Source organism: Sycon ciliatum, chromosome 1 (genome assembly GCF_964019385.1).
Source record: "Sycon ciliatum chromosome 1, ocSycCili1.1, whole genome shotgun sequence".
In the NCBI taxonomy this organism is placed as follows: Eukaryota; Metazoa; Porifera; class Calcarea; order Leucosolenida; family Sycettidae; genus Sycon; species Sycon ciliatum.
Window position 1 is genome coordinate 57681933 of NC_088643.1, and position 21199 is coordinate 57703131.

The 21199-nt window shown below is 48.4% G+C and overlaps 2 protein-coding genes across 3 annotated transcripts; both read left to right on the forward strand.

Annotated features, from left to right (window-relative positions):
* The first annotated feature begins 906 nt into the window (after positions 1 to 906).
* Positions 907 to 10253, forward strand: LOC135804539 (uncharacterized). 2 transcript variants are annotated; one of them, XR_010551068.1, is made up of 8 exons: positions 907 to 2777; positions 3515 to 3598; positions 5089 to 5180; positions 7009 to 7231; positions 8504 to 8762; positions 9120 to 9584; positions 9618 to 9675; positions 9733 to 10253. XR_010551068.1 is itself a non-coding variant. In XM_065318429.1 (7 exons), exons 1-6 carry the CDS (start codon positions 1581 to 1583, stop codon positions 9581 to 9583), a joined length of 2319 nt encoding a protein of 772 aa, XP_065174501.1. In that variant the 5' UTR covers positions 907 to 1580; the 3' UTR covers position 9584; positions 9618 to 10253. The 2 variants fall into 2 exon arrangements, 1 of the variants encoding a protein (XP_065174501.1); XM_065318429.1 differs by having other exon boundaries at positions 9618 to 10253.
* Positions 10254 to 11011: 758 nt separating this feature from the next.
* Positions 11012 to 21097, forward strand: LOC135804540 (uncharacterized). Its single transcript, XM_065318430.1, has 9 exons — positions 11012 to 12032; positions 12681 to 12773; positions 14860 to 14984; positions 15766 to 15829; positions 16615 to 16680; positions 17019 to 17148; positions 18087 to 18143; positions 19246 to 19381; positions 19879 to 21097. Exons 1-9 carry the CDS (start codon positions 11910 to 11912, stop codon positions 19991 to 19993), a joined length of 909 nt encoding a protein of 302 aa, XP_065174502.1. The 5' UTR covers positions 11012 to 11909; the 3' UTR covers positions 19994 to 21097.
* The last annotated feature ends 102 nt before the right edge of the window (positions 21098 to 21199 follow it).

Below are 21199 nucleotides of genomic sequence, written 5' to 3' on the forward strand. Positions count from 1 at the left end.
AAGATCCGGCGGAAGAGGCAGAGCCTTCTTCCGAAGCACCATGAACTTCGTTTTCTGGGCATTCAAGATGAGACCAATGCTTCCAAGGTACCATGATATACATTTCAGGTTTTTACCGTACCGTTTCTATGGTTGTAGCCAATGAGCGACGTTCCCGCGGTGGCCTTGATGAGCCGATAAAGCCCGTGGTCAATGGATACGGAAAAATACGGTAGCAATAAAGCCCGTCGTCAATGGCACCCCGTACTCTGTCAGTCTAGCTCTGCAGGGGTCTGTGGCAGTTTTTCGTTGTCAGCTCAGTTCGCATCTCACATTCGACTGTGAACATGCTCTGGTACCTGGAAACAGCCTGTCCAAAAACGGCAACATGAAAAGTGTCTACACATCGTGGTCAGTTTTCAACTCAAGTTCTTGTCGTGAGTGGAGAGGAAATTTTACGATAGTTGTGAATAAGCGAAAGAGCATGCACCTATCTATCTGCTTAGAAGCAAGCTGAAATAAGTGGCAAACATCGCGATCAGTTTTCCACTTTCTGTTCTACATGTACTAAAAAAAGGAGTTGACGAACTTTTCTGATAATTTTGGGTCATCCCATCCATGAGAAGCGGACGGAGCTGAAACTCACAAGCTGAAGGAGCTGAAACTCACAAGCTGAATCCACCACGTCCCCGACCACCACGCCTATACGTGTCTTGCTTTTATACCAGAAAGGCGAAAGACGAAACCTGAAACACCATCATAGAGGTCTGGCAGGACTTTTCGCCTTCATCAAGGCCTCGTGCGTACGGCCGCGGGCGCAGGCCTCGGCGCTACGCGCCTTGGCCTGCGCCCTTGGCCGTACGCACTCGGCCTTGATTCAGCCGTAAAGTCCTGCCAGACCTCTATGATTGTCTACGTATGTGTGATACGGTTAGACAAATCCTGGAAGACCCCCCTAGCTGTTTTGACTGGAAGACCCTCCGTCTCCAGATGGGACCAAAGACCTCCGCAGGCTCCGGCGAATGCAGTATGAGGGTAAGTACCCATACTACTATTACGGTACTAGTCTACAAAAAAGTGAAGACAAGCTGGCCTCATTGTCCATATTTGGCAAGATTTAGTGGTGGCAGACTCACATGACTGACAAAATGTACGCCTTTTTTGGAGGGCTCCGACCTTGGCCTTGGCCGAACGCATGAAAACGGAAGGGTAGTACAAATATAGGGAGGTACTAGGTCGCCCTACCGTTTTGCACCATCCTTGTGTGGGATCGAAGACGGAAACGTCTTGCAAGAGTGTTGCACTTTTGCTTGATCCGAATACGTGCTTTGGAATGGATCTGCGCGCCATCAACAAAACAGCCCGCAAAGATCTTAGTCAAGTTATTAGTCAGAAGTCAGAGACGAGGGTGGTTTGTGAAATTGTCACCCGCTTCACGCTCAATATTGTTCTACCGGTAGTTATAGTTTGTTAGCTGTGCTCGTAGGTGTAAGTGAGCGTTAGAGTAGGGAGCGGAGAATATCAATCTGAAACTACAAAAAGGGAAAGGGAAAGGGTAGAACGAGTTACGTAGGGCCGTAGGCAACAACGTTATAGGCGCAATGTTCTCCCCCGCGACTTCGAGTGGCTCGCTGGCTACCACATTTTTGGTACTTTTGTTGCCAGGATTGAGTGTAGCTCAATCATCGTTCACTCTCCTCTCGGCCTATTTTAGTAATGGTGGTGTTGCTGGCCACGTAGACATTAGCGGCTCTATTGCTATTCACACGAGAGCATCAACCCCTGAACCTATCACTATAACGTTGAATTCATTGACCGGCTTTCCAAGCGGTGGCAGTGGTGCTCTTCGGTGGGGAGTCAACGAGCGAGCTTTCCGGCCAGGAGTGCAGAGCAATGCGTGTGGCACGGAGTCCGTCGGCGGTCTGTGGGATCCTGAGATGAAAGCTACAGCCCAAGACTATGCCACCAACTGCCTGCCAACTGCGTCCAGTCGCTTCACCGATTGTGCTGCGGGAGACCTCTCTGGCAAGTTCGGTCCGCCGTCATCGTCTGGAACCTTCGCCGACTCGTCCGCACTTCGTCTGATTGACTTTCTGGGAAGATCGCTGGTCCTCCGCTACTCCAATGGTACCGCGCTTGCCTGTGCAAATATTGTCTACGTTTATCCAGATGGCAATGCTGCGGGAACGTCTCGACCCTCTCCTACCACATCGTGTCAAAACATGCCGGCTCCATCCGCTTTCCAAGCACAGTTCGTCTGGCCGGTAGCTGGTGACATGTTGTTTCGCTACTACTCCAGGGCGTCGTCAGTCATCGGAGTCAACATAGCAGCACAGCTCTACGATGTGACTGGCTCGGGAAACCTGACCGGCCTGTCCTGGACAGCGCATCCAGCGGAAATATCGCATGCCGAAATGACGAGGAGCAAGGGAGCGCGCTGCACGGGGGCTGGCATGCCACTGGTCAACTACACCGCAGCATACCAGGCGGAAGTGAGCGTGGGTGCCACTCCAGAGCGTGGTCATCAAATCCTGTCCTTTTCTGGCAACGGCAGTCACGCACCGGTCAATGGCTCTAGTATCAAATCCATCATTCTCTGGCAAGGGAGTGAAGCGCTGGCATGCGCCAATGTCTATAGCAGTAAGCTGATGTCTGTTAGGGCATCATTTCCGGTTACAGGAAACACGGTGACATACACACAGCAAAGTCCACTGGATACAGTGTTGCGTCAGGTCAGCACTGCCACTACTCTCGGCAGCACAGGCGGTACTCTGCGTATCAGGAATTCACCAGTTAATGTGAGTACATGTACACTGTACAGTGATTGCTAATCAACATCATGTGGTTATGGATAAAAAAGACTGAGAAGGACAAAATGTTACGAGTTATGACTAACTGTCCACCAACGTAACCAGATCATATACAGTCAGCGAGTGCGACAACAACTTTTGCCCTCTTTTTATCCATGATTACATTGGCTCATTGGCTCAGGGTTTGTAGCATTGGTCTTTCACTGAAACATAAGGGGATCTCATTATTTGAGCAAAGATGATTCCACCCCAGGAGACCCATGCGTCTAGTGGGATTTGGTGCTGGAGTTCGGCTGGGGAGATAAGTACTGTGTGATGTGCTGCCAGAATAATTTAACGCGAAACATGAGTGTGCCACTGTTTTTGGTCTTGGCCATGGCGGAATATTTTGTTGACGTCAGGCGGCCAGTGGCTGAGATTGAGTGCCAATGAGTGCTGCAGCTTCGTACAATATCTGCTGTGAGCAGCTGCATGTATGGCACATCGGTAGGTTTTGTATCTTTTAAAACTTCCTTTTTAATATTATATGTGTGTGTGTGTGTGGGTGGGTGTTTGTGTGTCTGTGTGCGTGCACATGTGCGTGTGTGTGTCTGTCTGTGTGCGTGTGTCTGTCCATGTGCGTGCACACGTGTGTGTGTGTGTGTGTGTGTGTGTGTGTGTGTGTGTGTGTGTGTGCGTGTCCATGTGTGTATATGTGCGTGTTGATTGGTTGATTTGCTCTATAGCCACTCGCAAGATCAACTCAGCATGGCTCTGACAACGGTATGTGTTCCTCTACAGGTCTTCTGTTCAGTCTCACGGCCAGGACGGTGAGCCTTCCCCTGTAGTTACTTGTAAATAAATTCTGTGTAGGAGCAGGGGCATAGGAGAGGTTTTGGAAGTGGTACGACCGAAGGCCGTGTTGGAGGGGGGTCCGGGGGATCTCCCCCGTGAAAATTTTGTAAAAAAGACACAAAATCCTGCGTTCTGGCACACTTCAGGCGCAGTGTGCAGTCGATCGAGTCGAGTACAGTAGTCAGTACTCAGTACGACTGCAGATGCATGGCAGATCTACGAGTACGAGTCTAGAAAAAGGTCAAAGTCTGATGCGCATATACATGTACGTGCATGCATCGATGGATCCTGATTTTTTTTATTACGGTTTTGCACGTTTAGGACGGACCGCACTTTTCGAAAAAGTGGTACGGCCATGGTCGTACCAGTCGTAGCGGGTGCTACGCCCCTGAGGAGTGAATGTAAAGAGTTCCGGCTCAGAATGGATGAAAGCAAGGAAATGCCTGTCGCACTGCTTGAAGTTGCACACGATAAAATAGTGAATACCCAGAGGGCAAAGGGAAGAAACATCTGAAGTGATGAAATGGAGGATCTATCATTGTCTTCCAGTTGACTAAGTTCAGACCGAACAAAAGAATGTAGACTTACGAAAATAACTTTAGCGCAACTTACGTTTTTTTTATTCAATCAACACCATTCACATGTCCAAAGCGAATTCTGACAATGATCCAGAGGTCCAGTGTCCATGGTAACCAGCCATGACCGTTCAGAAGGAAACGAGATCACGTGACAGTGCCTGGTATGGCTAGCACCGCACTAAACTGCTAAGGCAAGCAAAGCTAAACTCGCTGGATATATGTTCTGGGTACTGGTGGGATACATGTACTGGGTGCCACTGGACAAGTAATGCATGTAGAGAGGCAAGGGACACTTGGATATGAGTTCCGGTGAGTAACTGTCCACCACTGTAACTGTAGATGATGTGCTGTCAGAAAAATGCGACAACTTCTACTTGAAGTGGTAGGCCGTGACCAAACTGACAGATTACTGAGACATTCAACGACCTGGCACCTAGCTCCGACCCTGGCATCTCCAATGCGCAAACCGACGGCATTCCAGCTCGGATCCGAAAACAGTATGGTAGCAACTACTAGCAAGGGATTTGGAAGTCAAGCTAAACAGAAGACAAAGAAAAATGTTGGTGACAGTTCTGAAAGTGCACAATTCGCGGCTCCAGTTTTGCCTTGTAAAAGCATCCTACCCGTAGTATCGCTGATCATTCATCACCTCTTTTATTACCCCTATTACTTTGTAGGGATGTGCACATAGTATAAAAATAAAAAAATAAAAAACTACCTCCACGGAGGAGCTAATTATTAATAATTGCCGATCACCTACCCCATGGCCCGGTTTAGCCTCAACGAATTCCGTAACTTGCACCTATACAGCGTGTCTAACACTTGTCCTAATGTTTGTCTTCTCCTGCCCCCCCCCCCCCCCCCCCGCCGTCACTTCTACTCTGCAGGCACCGGTGTCAGTGACTGATGGTACGGCAACAAGCAGCGTCGGCTGTGTGGAGTCGCACACACTCTTTGGTTATTCCAGCGTTGTGCACCGGTGAGGCCGCGTGACCAATAGAGTTGTGTGAACAAGAATCGCCTGTTCACATGCAGTGTCTTTTAACTTATGAATTTTACCTACAAACCAGCTAGCACGTTCTTGATCACACAAAAGCTCATGCCGCATCCTTCTGGAAGGGTACACGACAAGCAAATGACGTTTTGCCTGTCATTCAAACCATCCACTCCTCTTTTACACTCTTTTACAACGGCCACGGAGAAACAAGCCATTCAGCACAAGTGTACGGTTGTAGTGGCTCCAAAAACAAAACCGTCATGGCTTTGATCAGGCTCTCCGTTCTGGCCAGTTGAGCTCTGAAGAATCGAGCGATGATAGCTGCAAAATTAATAAGACTCAAACTGCGCCAAGTTTGCAGTTTGCAAAACAGTCCATGTACTAGTGTGCCCAGTGTTCTAGCCAGGTCAAAATAGTAGGGGGGCGGGCATGGGAAAAAGTTACCCCATGACCCATTTTTTCCATTGTCCAAAATGGTCTTGCCATGCGAAATGTAACATACGGGGTGAACCCCCGACTTCACCCCTCACAAATGTGCCTTTATGAACCCTCTAGTAATGACTATCGACTGTATTTTCGTTGAATGGCGTGAAAAAACACAAAAATCGGAAAATGAGTAGGGGGCGGCACTTTTTCACAGGGGGCGCGCAAACGGAGTAGGGGGGCGCTGCGCCGCCCCCCCCCCCCCCCCTACCCCCCTTTGGCTAGAACCCTGAGTGCCGTAAAGTAACTTACCGCCAGAGCGCCCCACCATCTCGTCCTTTCGTGGTCGTATTGTGGAGGTGATCTCCTGCCTGTAGGTCATACGGCACAAACCGTGTACACATATTACACATTGTGCAGCCAATCCGTACCTTCGAGCGGACACGAGCTCCACACAAAAACCTCAATGCCAAGTGTGACCTTAATATACAAAGGTTCTCATGCCGTGCAAACTTTGTTGCACTCTGGCGTATGATTTTCCTTTCGCTGGCCGTAAAATCAAGGTGGGGCGCTCTCGCGAGACGGGGTGCTCTGGCGGTACTTTACGGAATACGTACTATATACACTCATTGTCAGCTTGAACTTTCGTAATAATTATGCCTTGTACGATCACGTCCAAATTTGTGGACTCCTTCATTAGAGCCCCCTAGCAACAGTTTAGGGTCAAGTTTTAGGTCAGTGTTTTTAAAAGCTCAATTTGTGGACTCATCAGTGCCGCACAGAGAAAATGAGGCCGAGCTCTGCACAATGTAAACAGCAAAGGCACTACCCCACACGAGAGTGCTCAACTACAACAAGAGCAGGAGCGAAATACTCAATCTGCTGATAGTCCTCGTGGACTCATCAGCGCAGCACAGAGAAAATGAGGCCGAACCCGATAGCAATGAAAAATAAATTTTCCAAGCCAGATTTTTAAACCAGGCCTGAACATACCTTGCTAGAGTGCTCAAACTGACAAGTCAGTGAGCTCTGTCAGTGTTTATTAAAAACAACTTGAAGGCCGTGCAACATGTCTGTGTATGGCAGATGCCGGTCCTACCGGTAGGACCGAGGTCTATGCAAGCTATCATTAAAAAGAGATAATACATCCGTACACTCGAACAGAGTGCAAACTCCTCTGATTGCCTGCCTGCTATGCTAATATTGTGATAGTGCATGTGTTGGTACCCCTAGCACAGCATCAGTTGCATGGTCAAATAGAGAAATTTACTACAATTTTTGCTGTTTTTTTTGCTGTTTTTCTACTTTCCCTTGTTCCTGCTGCTACCACCGCTGCTGGTATCATTACTGTTGCCCCGTGTCCCATGGTCACTGTGGAATAACTTAGGTCTGCTACGATAGAAAGCATGTCAGGATCATCCCCCATCCAGCAGTGTGCAACTATTCTTCCGCTGAACTTGCCCAACGCAACGCGCACGCTTCAGGCTAGGCTTACCTTCCCCAGCGACAGTGAGGTGCAGGGCAGCATCTACTTCACTCAATATGCGTATGACGACGGCAGCTACTCCGATACGTATGCTCTCTTCCGACTTGGTAACAGCAGCGCTACTGTAAGTACAAGTACTTCACACGCACGGCCTCAACATTCAGTGTATTCTTTTGTTTTGCATTTTTCAAGTGTTGCATTCATTAGCTTTTCCTCAGAACTGTAAAACTCCACTGTAGCGTATTACTTGCACTGAAAACCACCTCCATTCCACAAACTCGGCTGCCAATATTCCGCCCATTGAAAAAGTTACGGACGCAGTTTTCAACTTTTCAACTTCGATCTCGCATTTTTGCCGACTCAACAAACCTACAAAAAAACACCCATCCCTGCTCAATACACGTTGCTTTGGGGAATCAATGAGTCACCCCTCATCTGTTGAGCTTGAGTAGGCGGAGTCTTTGCTCCGTTTCCAGCACGGCAAACATCTCGCGACCACCAGCCAGCATTGTGGGACGGTCAGTGTCGCTCGTGAATGTGTAGAACAAACATTGAGGTGTTGATGAGGATCCTTGCCTTGGTCATTCACAACTGTGATTGTCACCTCCAAACCACCTAGTTGCAAGCCCGTGCTGAGCACAACTGCCGTACGGATTAGTGGTAGCAACCGTCACACAACAGGATGGCTGATTGCTCTCAGCGTTCGAGCTCGAGCTCACGCTTTTCCAACCAACTTTCTTATTACTATCGCCCAGGTTGCTACCACCAATTTGCCTTTGTGCGAAACCCGACTGTCGGAAGTGGATGACCAACGTACGTGATGATTTGCATTATGCATGCCAATTTCCCTGGTTGTCGGTTCCTTTCGCTAGTATCGCCCAAGCTTCACCGTTGCTAAAATTCGCCGTTTTGCAATAATATATTTGCAGATATACGGTACTCGGAGGGAGTAGTGGTAACTCGAGAGAGTGCTCAATATACCCGGTTGCTTTGTCGTGGCTGAGTTTCGCTCACAAGTGATCGTCAGAGAGCACCGATGTGTGCACGTATGATCACGACTGCATACATGGAGTGTCGAGACTCTGCATTGCGGTACATCTACAGTCAACTTCGCTTATAACGACACTCGGCGGGGCATCAGAAAAGTGTCCTTATTCGCGAAGTGTCGTTATACCCGAAGTCTCATTATATGTATTGCAGTTGAATGGGACTTTGCTCTGGGCATGGAAATTCTGTCGTTATTCGCGAATTGTCGTTATATCCGCAGTCGTTATTAGCGAAGTTGACTGTACGTGTTACAATAATCTTGGCTTGATTGAGTGCTATCATCACTGATATTGCCATGTCTAACACACTTCATTGGCTTGATGTATCCTTCATTTCCCAATTGCTCCAGACGTCCGGGCACAACTTCCATGTTCACGTGGAGCGTGTTCTGCCATACAACAACTCGCTATGCGGCGTGACCGGGGGGCACTACAACCCGCTGAACGTCAACTTGTCATCGGCGACTGGCTATAGCACGGCATGCGGACCGCGCTCTCAACTGCGCTGTGAGGTTGGAGATCTGTCCGGCAAGATAGGCCAGCTGACCATTGACGGCACTGCTCGCATGTACCCCATCGCTCAACTGCCGCTGGAGGGGCCTAATTCTGGTAGGATACTAGTGCATGATTGGCCTGTTGCTTGCAGTTTTGCTTTTTGATCCTGTGCATGATTAGATATACAATGTACACAGTTTACTATTAAGGTCCATCCGTGTATCTTGATGTGATCGTGAGTGCATGGGTAGAATCTTTTTTCTTTTCTTTTTTAATTCACAGCCTGTTGTATTCTCTTGCTATTAAGTGTACATGAACAGACGGGGAGTGTGTGTGTGTGGGGGGGGGGGGTAATGTTATGTACTTTAAATTGCCACCAGAACGGAGAGAACACTTGATTCAATATCCTGCTCTTCCTACCTGTTGTATGCTCATGCCATCTCTCTATTGTTGCCACTTTACATTATGCAGTGTTTGGACGCTCCATCGTCATCCACGCTGCCAACGGCGGCGCTCCTCGCATAGCCTGTGCGAACATCATCGGCGTAGCAGCAGCTGATGCTTACATTGCTTTTCGAGTGCCTGCTGGTGGATTCATGGCAGGAGCCTTCAGCACGGCCGTCCAGACTTGGCTGTCGACTAGTAGTGCTGTCGAGCAAATCAATATCACCCACGTTACCTCGACGGTTGACCCTGGCACCAACTGCGTGTTCGTCAACTTTGCAATCGAGTCGAGCAGCGAGACGGTCTCTCAACGCCTTGCTCGGGATGTGTTGACAGCACCACTGGGCATATACTCTCATCGTGGCTCCTGCCTGGACCCGTCCCTCGTCAGCAGTGCTGTCAGCCCTTCCATCCTGGCTGGTAGCTCGCCATGGCTGCTAATCTTCTCGCTGTGTACTGCCATTCGCATGGTGTTTCTCCTTCTCCGCTGAGGTCACAAGGTACACCAGGCTACATGGTCACAAGGTCACAAGGTACACCAGGCTACATGGTCACAAGGTACACCAGGCTACATGGTCACAAGGTACACCAGGCTACATGGTCACAAGGTACACCACTCACCAGGCTACATGGTCACAAGGTACACCAGGCTACATGGTCACAAGGTACACCAGGCTACATGGTCACAAGGTACACCAGGCTACATGCGGAAATTCCTGCTGGTTATTCGTTTATAGCACGTCAAGATACACTTGAACTTTTGAGATGCACATAGCCGTTGAATTACGCACAGGCGTGAATGTAATAGCTCAAGCTCGTAGGCAGCGTTTTATAGCTTTGTCTGTTTAGAAGTGCTGCTCTGTAGCTGAGTTCTCATGGTATTCACAAGAGGACATTTTTTATAACTACATCTTTTTTTAAAAGTATATGTAACGTTAACTTCCACCGCACACACCTGTACATTGTGACACAACTAAATGCAAATCTGTGAAGCCATCATCTTTGCTGGCTGTAGATCGGGAAGTCGGCAAGCACTGATTCCCTGCTGTAGACTAACTTACCAGAAGCGATTGTTGATATCATCTACACGCTGCACAGTTTACCTTTGCCAAGCAGCTCCCGATTAATTCCCTCTAATGGAATAGCATTGCACCTGGTGTGTATGTCTGCATGCATGTCTGTGTGTGACTCTGCATGCATGTGTGCGTGTGTGTGTGTGTGTGTGTGTGTGTGTGTGTGTTTTGTGTGCGCCGGTTGGTGGACGGACTCAGTTTGCGTGATATGTATTATTGCTTGGCTGTGTTGCCATTGGACTCAGATCAGCTGCATGAAGGTCCACAGTGGTACATGTACCTGCCGCCTTTGCCGGTTTCAAGACGTCCATATTTTCTACCTGTATTGGGCTCGGAAATGCTACGTCACAGCCATACCATAGGCTTCACTGCTTGCTGGAATCTTGAATTCATAATAGATATAGTACATGTAGCTGCCATTTGTGTGTGGAGAGGCTGGCCAACTGAGGATCGATTCGTGACAGGGAGTCGTCAAATACAGGGAGTCGTCAAATACAGGGAGTCGACTCCCTGATTCGAGGTACGACAGGTGACTATCGGTGACCATGGTGACAGCTCGTCTCTGTCCGGAGGGCCGGTAGACCAGGGATCCCTACACATACGTATGTGTAGTGTAGGGATCCCTAGCCCCGGGCCTGGGCCCTGGGGTAGACCATGGTTGACTACAACTACGGTAGTAACCAGGTAGCTTGGTAACACATTTCGCATCTTTGCAACGCTATTTTATCGGGATGATCACCACTGATCACTGCACCTAGATCTACCAGTCAGTGAGCATGATATCAGCGTGCAACAAGGAACACTTCACTTCATAGGGTCACCATGGTCACCTAAGACTAAGTCTTTGGCTTGAGCAAGTAAATAATTATGTAGTTGGGGCAGAGAGCTAGACTAGAGAGGCAGTGAAGTGTGATTTCTGAAATTCTGGGCGGACAGGACGAACCTTTGACGGTGTGATATGGGCGGATATCTTCGAGTACGATTTATCTCTTAGATTTGCTTTGCACAGGGTTTCATTGTTTGTCTGTGAAGCGCTAGTTGAACCCGTTGCGAGGATTACCATTCGACGCCTCTGCTCTGACGCCCTTTGCTGCGGCGTAGTGCTACTCCGCCGGAAGAATCGCTCACTACTTGGCACTGCCACTACCTCTTGTAGTATTCCACTCGCACAGGCCTGTGCCATTGTGGAATAGACTCTGCCTATCGTTGGGGCAGTCGTCCACTGGCCGCATTCATTATTATTTCTTGCCCGCCTGGACTGGAGCCGCAGTGGAAATCGGATGTGCACGTAAATGCGTTGTACTGGACTGATTCAGTGTTTGATGCCCTCCGACCTGCCTGTCCTGCTGTAGCTCCTATCTGACTGTCTATGCATCGAGTTTCTGTGGGCCGTCAATTGCTTTATGGCACTGACCGTCTCAATCCTGCTAGCAGCGAAGTGAGACTCTCTGACCCCGTGAAACCGGCGGGTTGAACCTAGCGGGTCCACCTGGTAGCTCTCGGTCCCATAGAATTGTAGGGCTTGCAGCGATAGATAAGCCAGTGCATAGGTGTGAGGTTGGAGACCCAGAACTACCTGCTACTCTGCTTATCAACTACTAGTGCTAGTAAGACTAAGAGTCTGAGTCAAGCATCAGGCAACCTTTCTTCAGCGGCGAAGCACTCACAGAGTGACTCAGACTCATTTGCAGTAGAAGCCAAGACAGTCTAGCACAACGACACCCACAGCGTGACTACGCGAAGGATGGCTGACATTCTAGAAAAGTATATACGGAGGTCGACGGCAGAGCGCAATGTCCAGTACCATGTGGCTATTGTTGGCCGCGTCGAAGACAAGGAGTTTCACATTGCGGAGCTCTCGGCCAAGGTAACGGATTGCTACTGTGCGCGAACAATCCCCCGATCACACCTGCATGCACCCCATGTACAGTGGGCACACATGCACGTATACAAGCGTACACACATACCACATGTGCGTGTGCACACACGCACACACATGCACATACACAACTTATGGGACACTGAGGAAATCACGTGAAACCCTTCTCTGCCACAGCAGTGGTCTACTAAAGACTACGTAGTTGCACCAGGTACATGATTGCTTTCACATCCTTAGTGCACATAACTATATAATTTGGTAACTTCACTCATGCCTGCACAAGTCCGTCTCTTAGGCTCACTGCAGTATGATGTAGACCCCCGTTCTACTCCGCAGGCTCACTAATGTAGACCCCGGTCTACTCCGCAGGCTCGCTAATGTAGACCCCAGTCTACTCCGCAGGCTCACTGCTGTAAGACTGTAGACCCCAGTCTACTTCCGGTTGCCTCTGCACACCGTCGTATGCAGTAGCTGGGAATTTAATAAACACTGAACATCCAAAGTGGACAATTGCCAGCAAAAACATAGCTACTGTTTTGTAAGCAGGAGCCACTTGCAGTTTGGAACTGTCAATACTAGCAACGGTGACTGTGCCTATGGTTCTTGTTCTGTGTTGTATGCGCCGGCTGTGTCCAGCTGTTGGAGACATACAAGCCACAGGACATCGCTGTAAATGCTGTACCACTCTGCGAGGCTGACTGGTGTGTGTTTCTGGCACATTGCAAGAAGGTAGGAATCGTGATACCACACTGTGATGCTTCTCTACGGAGAATTCTTCTGAAGGAGAGTAGGAATTGGGATGCCGTACTGTGATACATCTATAAGGAGCAGGGGCGTACATAGGGCGGTTCCCGGGATGCCCGGGAACCAGTAAAACAAATTTGATATGGGTACAGAGAATTTTTTGATCCAGTCCCAGCGCTATAATGCGCTCACAGACTCACAGTGCAAGTGCATGTCTGGAGTCCGCCTGCCGGTCGACACCGGTCCGAGGACGATGACTAGCCCAGGTGTGAAAGTGGTGCTGGGAGTGGGACACAGCGTAGATCTACTGAACTGGGCCATGCCTGAACCCATCATCTGATCATGATGATGGGTTCAACAAAGTCTCTAGTCTAGTTACATCGCCGGATTCTTCGATCTCAGAGTCAAATTTTCTTTTGGAGTTTGTTTTGACAAAGTTGGTCGTGTTTTGACGATGCTTTCGCTTTGTGGAAAAGAAAAATGAAGCGTCGACATCCAGAGGGCCAGCGCTCTATTCAGAGCTATTTTGAGCTGCAGGCAAAGCGTGTAGCCAGTGCTAGTGGCGAAGGTCAAGCGATAGATGAGAATGCAGACGCACCTGACGTGCAAGTGAAGTATGCATGCAACGAGCAGCGCTGAGGAAGAAATCGTCGGCGAAGCTGTAGAGCGACCGTTGTTGGAAGCTGCTGGATCATCCAAAACTTACTTCAATGACATGGGAGTGTGTTGGAAGGGATATTCTGAAAGTCGACGTCCACAGTGGAATCCAGTCCCCCGAAATTTGCTGGACACGGACAAGATTTCCGTCATCGACAATCATTGTGCGCCACCGCAGGCGAAGGATTTCATTTCCTGTGCGTGTCCAGATGGATGGCAAACAGCGCCACTTTCAACTATCCTTGTTGGAGGAGTTACCCTGGATAGTCTTTTGACAGGCATGCAATGGTGGCTTCTGCTTGCCCTGTGTGATGTTTGCTCCAGATGATTCGAAACTTAGGCAGCTTTCAAGACTGCATGCAATCGTCATGCTGAACAAAACATCCATAAAACGGGGAAAAGTTCAGTCTTTTAAAATCATAAATGCGTAGCAATGACATCGTCCAGCAGCTTGTGGATGGCAATTTCACCCAGTCTGAGGAGAATATGCCGAAACTCTGTGGGGTACGAAAAACAGCACTTCAATTGTGTGTAATGGTGGTTCATCAGTTGGCATGGGAACCACTCCTGGAGGCGAGCGGCGTACGCCCCTGAGGAGTGTGTTTATATATTGCTAACCTGCACCGGTTTGCCCTCAATACACAGCACATGCAACTAACCTCAATAGCGACCAACGTATGGCTAAGTTAGTATATGTACTGGGAGTATAGTCGCTTACTAGTACAAGTGTTCGTTATTGGGAATTTAGCCTGTGTAAAGGCTTGCATGGTCAGCGGCTCTGACCTCAGTTAAAAAAATCCATTGCTGCTTCTATCACTGGTGCTGCTGCTGCTTCTATCACTGCTGGTGCTGGTGGTGGTGGCGTTGCTGCTTGCTGCCAAATCTACTATTGCTCGCTGCCACTGTTCTGCAAGCCCATTACCTGCACATTTTCATTTTCATTTAGACTTTATTTGAAGCCGATTCTCCAAAAAGTAAATGGATCAGTACTTATCGGGGGAGTTTCCTGGAAGGGTGGATGGGATGAAAGGGAAGTGAAAAGGGGTTAGGGAAAATACTTAGCAGAAACACTGCTTAGGGAAAACTACAGATAAAACACACCAGGGAGAAACAGAATACATGACAAGTACAGTTCAGTGTGCTGGGTGAAATCAGACCCGAAGTGCAAACAACTTGAAGCCTTTGCCCTGGACCAGTTCATATTTCATTTTACTGGATTTGTACATGTGTATGTCCGGCAACATCCATACCATGTTCCAGCGCTTCATGGGCCATAGAAGTCCGGGTACCAAATACATACTTTGTGTTGGACTTTACCTAGCACAACCACGATAGATCTAACTTGTATCTACATCTCCGATCCTGATGAAGTCAACATTGGTGTTGAATGACCATGTTCACTGATTACCTCCAGATGGTAGGTGGCACAATGTGGTCCATCAAGTCAGAGACAGTGGTCTTCTGCAATGGAGAGTTCCTGGGCGATGCGTTTGAGCTACTTGACTGGCTGAAGAAGGTGTTCGGCTATGAGGAGTACAGGTGTGTAGTTTTTTCTTAAAAGATTTCCCGTTGGTAGTTTTGTGGAAGTATATTGTGTGTTTAGCCTGTGTTCCGCGTTTCGTTCATGCGGGGCAATGTGAAATGCTTTTCAGTGTTGCTGTGTGAGTGTTGCCATGGTAAGCGGCACAGGGAGGAGGGAGGGGGGGGGGGGGTGGCGACAGCTGAAAATTGGTGGTTGGCAATCCTGCCAAACGGTTTGGAACGCTTCATCTGTTTACACAAGGACAATGCTATCAGAGATAAAAGAAAGATGTGAAGTGTTTTATCGTCAGTTTCTTTCAAAGTTTTCTGTGTAAATGATAAGGACATACGGAGTGTCCGCATCCGTTTTGAAGACATTTCAAAACGAGTTCACCAAAAGTATCTCTGTGTAAACGAGGCCTTCAGCTGCCTGTATAAACGAGCAATGCCAAAGCTCAGTGCACACAGTGGCTGATGCACTCAAGGAGAATAACATTATGGTGATGACAACGTGAAGAAGGCTGCAGTGTTCGATAAAATCTTTCCCGGTCACTTCTGCTCTGCTCTCCGGTTCCCTCCGTGGTTTTCTTCTTCTCTCTTTCTCTAATGATGCTCTATCTCCACTGTATCTCCCTCCCCCTCCCTCCCTCTCTCTCATTCTCTCTCTTATTCTCTCACTCATTCTCTCACTCATTCTCTCTCCTCTCCTCTCTCCTCTCTCTCTCTCTGTCTCTCTCTCTCTCTCTCTCTCTCTCTCTCTCTCTCTCTTCCTTGGTTTGGTTTTCTCTTTTCTCAACAGACCCATGCCACTGTACGACGCAATAACCACTCTGGAAACACGGAAGTTCTTCACAGAAAAGGAGGTAGACACTAGTTGAGCATGTCCACTAGCGTATACAGTGCGCACTTACCAGACATCGCTACCCAAATACATGCGCGCACATGCACACACAGACACACATGCACTTATTGCACACACACACACACACACACACACACGCATGCCGCACAAATGTACACACATAAACATACATATACACAAACAAACAAACACACACACACAGGCAGACACACACCTCCTTCCTTCCTTCTTCTACTGTCATGACTGGCTATATGCACCCATAAGGGGAAGACCAGGAGGCGTGTTGTCCGCCGGGTGGGTAATTTCCGACTCAACGGGTGTGGACCGCGCAAACAGCGTTACATTTATGCCTCGCAATGTCTTGTGGCCGTTGAAAACCGTGTGTATAGGTATTCAATGGGACACGTGGTCTTACAATAGGGCTTGAAAGTGCTACGTCACAGCATAGCAACAATTTCAAAAATTGGATCCAGTTCAGTTTTGTATGGATCCAAGCACATTTCAAGCTGTCTTACTCACAGCAAGGTGATGTAACCAGTGAAACTGACTGATTTGGCTAGTGGGGGCGGGGTTACAACTGGTGGCGAAGTAAAAGTCACCCTTCATACGACATGAGTGGGTTGCTATGCACCCACATACTGAGGCAATAGCAAGGTCACACCTTAGTGGATCCGAAATAGAAATCTGATGAATTGGTTGTGCGTCTCTGTCTGCTTTATTTACCTGTGCTGACCTGACAAATCTCCAAATGTAACTATCGTCCTGGCGACGTGGCTCCTTTTAAAGCGCACGCACGTCTTCATGGCCATTTCTGTCGGCGATGAAGCGCTCAGTGGACGGCTGATCTTCCAGGTGAGCAGGCTAAAAATCCCACCCATATACCGTGTTTTTTTTCGAAATTTGCGCCGGTCTTTTATTGCCGCCTGTCTAAAACAACTACCACATGATTTCAGGACTTTTGCGTGGATGTTTGTTTTCAAATTGGGTGCACATTTAGGGCTCGCAATCTACCATGCATTTCGGCCACTGTTGCTGAAAAACGCGGTATCCTAGCTAATGTCATTCTGCCTGTTTGCATGGTTCTTGCATATGCCGGTGTGAATGGCATGCAGTGTAAGTAGCTCCGCTGTAGTGCTTCTGATCAGATCTCTCTGCCCTGCTGCATGTATCCTCATGTTCTTTCTTTCCAGCTCTTTGACGATATCTGCCCGAGAACGGTGCTGAACTTTCGCAACCTGTGCACCAGCACTGTGATCGGAGAGTCCTACACAGAGACTGTCTTCCACCGGGTGGTGAAGAGTGGCTGGATGCAGGGAGGAGGTAGGCACCCGGGCTGGCTCTGTCTTTGTGAACTGCGGCACAATCTCTAGGCCAAGTGTAGCTAGCAGCGTGCAGCAGCTCCCAATCCTGCCTTGACCTCTGCCAGAACTTGCAATGGTGGCAGTGAGTGTGATGTGTGGCGGCCCTGGCCTGCAGTGTGATGTGAGGTCCTGGCATGCAGTGTGATGTGAGGTCCTGGCATGCAGTGTGATGTGTGGTCCTGGCCTGCAGTGAGTGTGATGTGTGGCCCTGGCCTGCAGTGTGATGTGAGGTCCTGGCCTGCAGGGAGTCTGATGTGTGGTCCTGGCCTGCAGTGTGATGTGAGGTCCTGGCCTGCAGTGAGTGTGATGTGTGGTCCTGGCCTGCAGTGTGATGTGTGGTCCTGGCCTGCAGTGTGATGTGTGGTCCTGGCCTGCAGTGAGTGTGATGTGTGGCCCTGGCCTGCAGTGGGCTGTGGCTGAGTTCTAACTAGTAGTAGCTGGCTGTCCCAAGTCAGTGACCATTTCTCACCTACAAGCTACAGGAGAACAGCACAGAAAAGTTGATAAAACACCGTTCCACTGTATATGCACCACTCCTCATCACGATTGTTTCTTCACACTATTCACAATCACTGAATGGGTTAGGGATAGGTGGTCTTTAGTACATGATTTATTGTGCACAAAGGCAGCAAGGCAAATTGTTTGGTGTCGGTCACAAAACAACAGGCGGACGCTGCTTTAAAAAAAGTCCCACAGGATGAAAATCCTGAGCTTACTCGTATGTGGTTCAAACAACATGCTCCGACCATTTTCTTGGGAAACACCCAACATGCCACTGCACCACTGGGTCCTAGATCGACAGACACCCCTGGTACTGTCACCCATTGTGCAAACCTAAAGCCAGTGGGCTCAAGTTTACACAGTCATGCTCCACTGTTCACGTGTCCCGTGCTGCAGACATTGTCGATGGGAGCGGCGGCAACAGTGTGTCATCGTTCGGGACAGAATTTGACGGTAAGTGCAAGCAGCATTACGTTGCCAGAGCAGGAGGCATAGACATGGCTGGTTTAAGCCATACCCGGGGTCCAGGCAATTCCGCCTATTTTGTCATCCAGTTACTTGTAATTTAAACGCGCTGAAAATGTGTACACTTATAGCATGCCCAGTTTGAGGGGCGGATTATCCAACATGGTTGTGACTGAATACGGGGAAATCAACAGGAAGAAGAGGATGAAGATTATGTTGCACGACACGATCATCAGACAACAGTGATAGTGTTGCAAAAGAAGGATCCTTGAGCAGGATTCAAACCCAGCACCCCTGTCTTTCCGGGACAGTGCCCTTCCAATTAGGCTACCGAGGATCACACACACTCATGGGTCCTTCTTGCTACACTGCTCCCCCGCCCCAACAGGCTGTGTCCTCACGCCGTACCTACTCGCGGGGGGGGGGGGGGGGTACAATGGGTCGTGGGTTCGAGCCATTGCCAGGCGCCAATGTTGCAAAAGAAGGAAGGATCCAGGAGCGGGATTCGAACCCAGCACCCCTGTCTTTCCGGGACAGTGCCCTACCAATTAGGCTACCGGGGATCACACACACTCATGGGTCCTTCTTGCTACAATAAAGCTTGACAGTGCTACATCACAGCCGTGACAACGCGGACTTTTGGATTCACTTGGGTCCAGTTTTTGTATGGATCCATACATGTTTGGGCAGTTTTCCTTCACCCTGCACAGTGACACACCCACCATTACTATAGTGACCGGACTGGGCTATCCCAGTCAGGGACCCACTCCTGATACAGAAAAATAACACCTACATGTACATGCAACACGAAGGGTCCACCCACCACACTCTATACTTCGCCTTGGGCAGAGTGGATCCAAAAGTCGGTATTTCTCGTTAGATTTTGACTTCTAAAGACTTCTAACGTCATTGCTTTTTAAGCCCTATAACTATAAGATAGATATGGGTGATGATTTATATAGCATTTGGCAGCCTCTTGTCAAGTGCCTCGACCCAAGCATTGCAACATGGTTTCAGTGCAGCCGTCGTATGGATGCCGGTGGGGCTCACTGCTTGCTCTGCGTTTGGTCTTGTTTGTCATTTGCCGCAGATGAATGCTTTGAAGTGAAGCACTCTGGCAGGGGTGTGCTGGGCATGGCCAATACAGGGCGGAACACGAACGGATCTCAGTTCTACGTCACCTTCCAGCCGTGCCACTGGATGGACAAGAAGCATGTTGCCTTCGGGTGAGCTTGCCAATCCAACAGTATAGCACTTGCCTAGTTTCCCTCTTGCACACATAGTTTTGTTTATTAGCGATACGTGCATAGGAGATATACCGGTACACTTATCATCATCCCCCCCCTCCCCCCGTATCAATGTGGATAAAAGTGAAGACCAGCTAAGTGTGTGTATATGGGGGTGCATGCTTAAAAAAAGAACGGCTGATTTAAGCCGGTGAGAACTTTTAAAGCGATTTATTTTTAGAACCCAGCACGAACTTGTGAGGTAAAGTTCAGAGATCAGCGTTTAGCAATAGCAACCCGATAGCAATGAAAAATGAAAATTTCCAAAGCCAGATTTAAACCAGGCCCGAACGTACTATGTATACTATGTACGTTCTCAGAGCCTGGAATTGGTCCACCACACACACTGGCTGTGTATCAGCTCCTGCATTTGCTTCTGTCGAAATATTGTTCATGTGTGTTGTTCTCTGTACTTGACACCAATGGATGCAACTCAGGCGCCTCGTGACCGGTTGGGACTTGCTGGCAAAACTCGAAGCAGTGGAAGTGTTCAATGACCGCCCTATCACAACTTGCCGAATCGTCAGCTGCGGCGAGTGGACACCACGATGACACCAGCGTGAGCTGGGTGTACGAACTGACTTGACTTTACGCAAACATTTCCTGCAACTGACTAGATGCGTGTGCCGACCAGCAACCCAATCGTTCAGACGTCCGCACTTATGGTTGCTGCGACTGTGTTGCCTCAGTTTCCCCACACAGTATCGGGGAGTAACCTACTTGTGCAAAAATACTATGTCACAGTTGTCTGATGATGTTGATCTACTTGTTGATGCAGCGTATAATGCTTAAAAAAATGAAATAATGCTTTTAAATTTATTTGAATAGCAATCAATGGAACCAGCTGAATCGGCACTTTTACAGCGGCTTTATAGTACATAATTGAAGGTCGTTATATGACAGACAAACAGGGAAAGTGTACTTGAAGTAATTACAATATGGCGGATAGGGATGGACGATGAAAATTACGTGTACAAGTAACTACATGTAGTTAACTTACAGGTTTCATAAGAAATGTAGTGTTGCACTTGAGAACTCAAATGTGACGAGGGGACAATCAGTGCAATGAAATCAGTCAAACATGAGAAATGATCACCTGTAACAAAAAAAAAGCGGCGACAAGGGCAACTTGTGATAAACTCTACCTAATGTATGAACAAGCAGCACTAGGAAATAAGGGCAAGCAAAACGTTGACAGCACGCTACAGCGAAAAACATGTGGTCATCGCTGGTCAAGCAAACTGCAATGCTACTTGAACAACTTCAAAATATTTAATATACAATACTGTCCTTCTGAACACACAAATTCGGCTTCATTGATATACAACGTTGCCTTCCTGATGAGAGTTGTACAAAGGTAGTTAGAAGTATTTTCATCGTCCATCACTTTCCGCCAAATTCTAACTGACACATGTTTCCTCATTTAAAATTGTCCATCGCATCACGTTCTTTCACGTTATGAAGTGTCGCATGATTCAGCTGGACCTGTTGGTCACATTGCTGTTGCCTTGCTGCTTAGTATTTTCTCTACCTGAGTATACAGTCATGTATGTGGTTTGTGGCAAGAATCATGCTGGTAATGATTACATCTACAAGTCTACATGTATTCTGTAGTCTCTGGCCTACTTCAGTATGTAAGAATTTGCAATCAAAGGGCATCATTCATCGTGACTTTCTGGACTAACCAACTTCTGAGGGAACCCCTCGCTGTTGGCAAGTACTTAATTAAAGTAGCTTTTACTCTTTCCCAAATAGAAT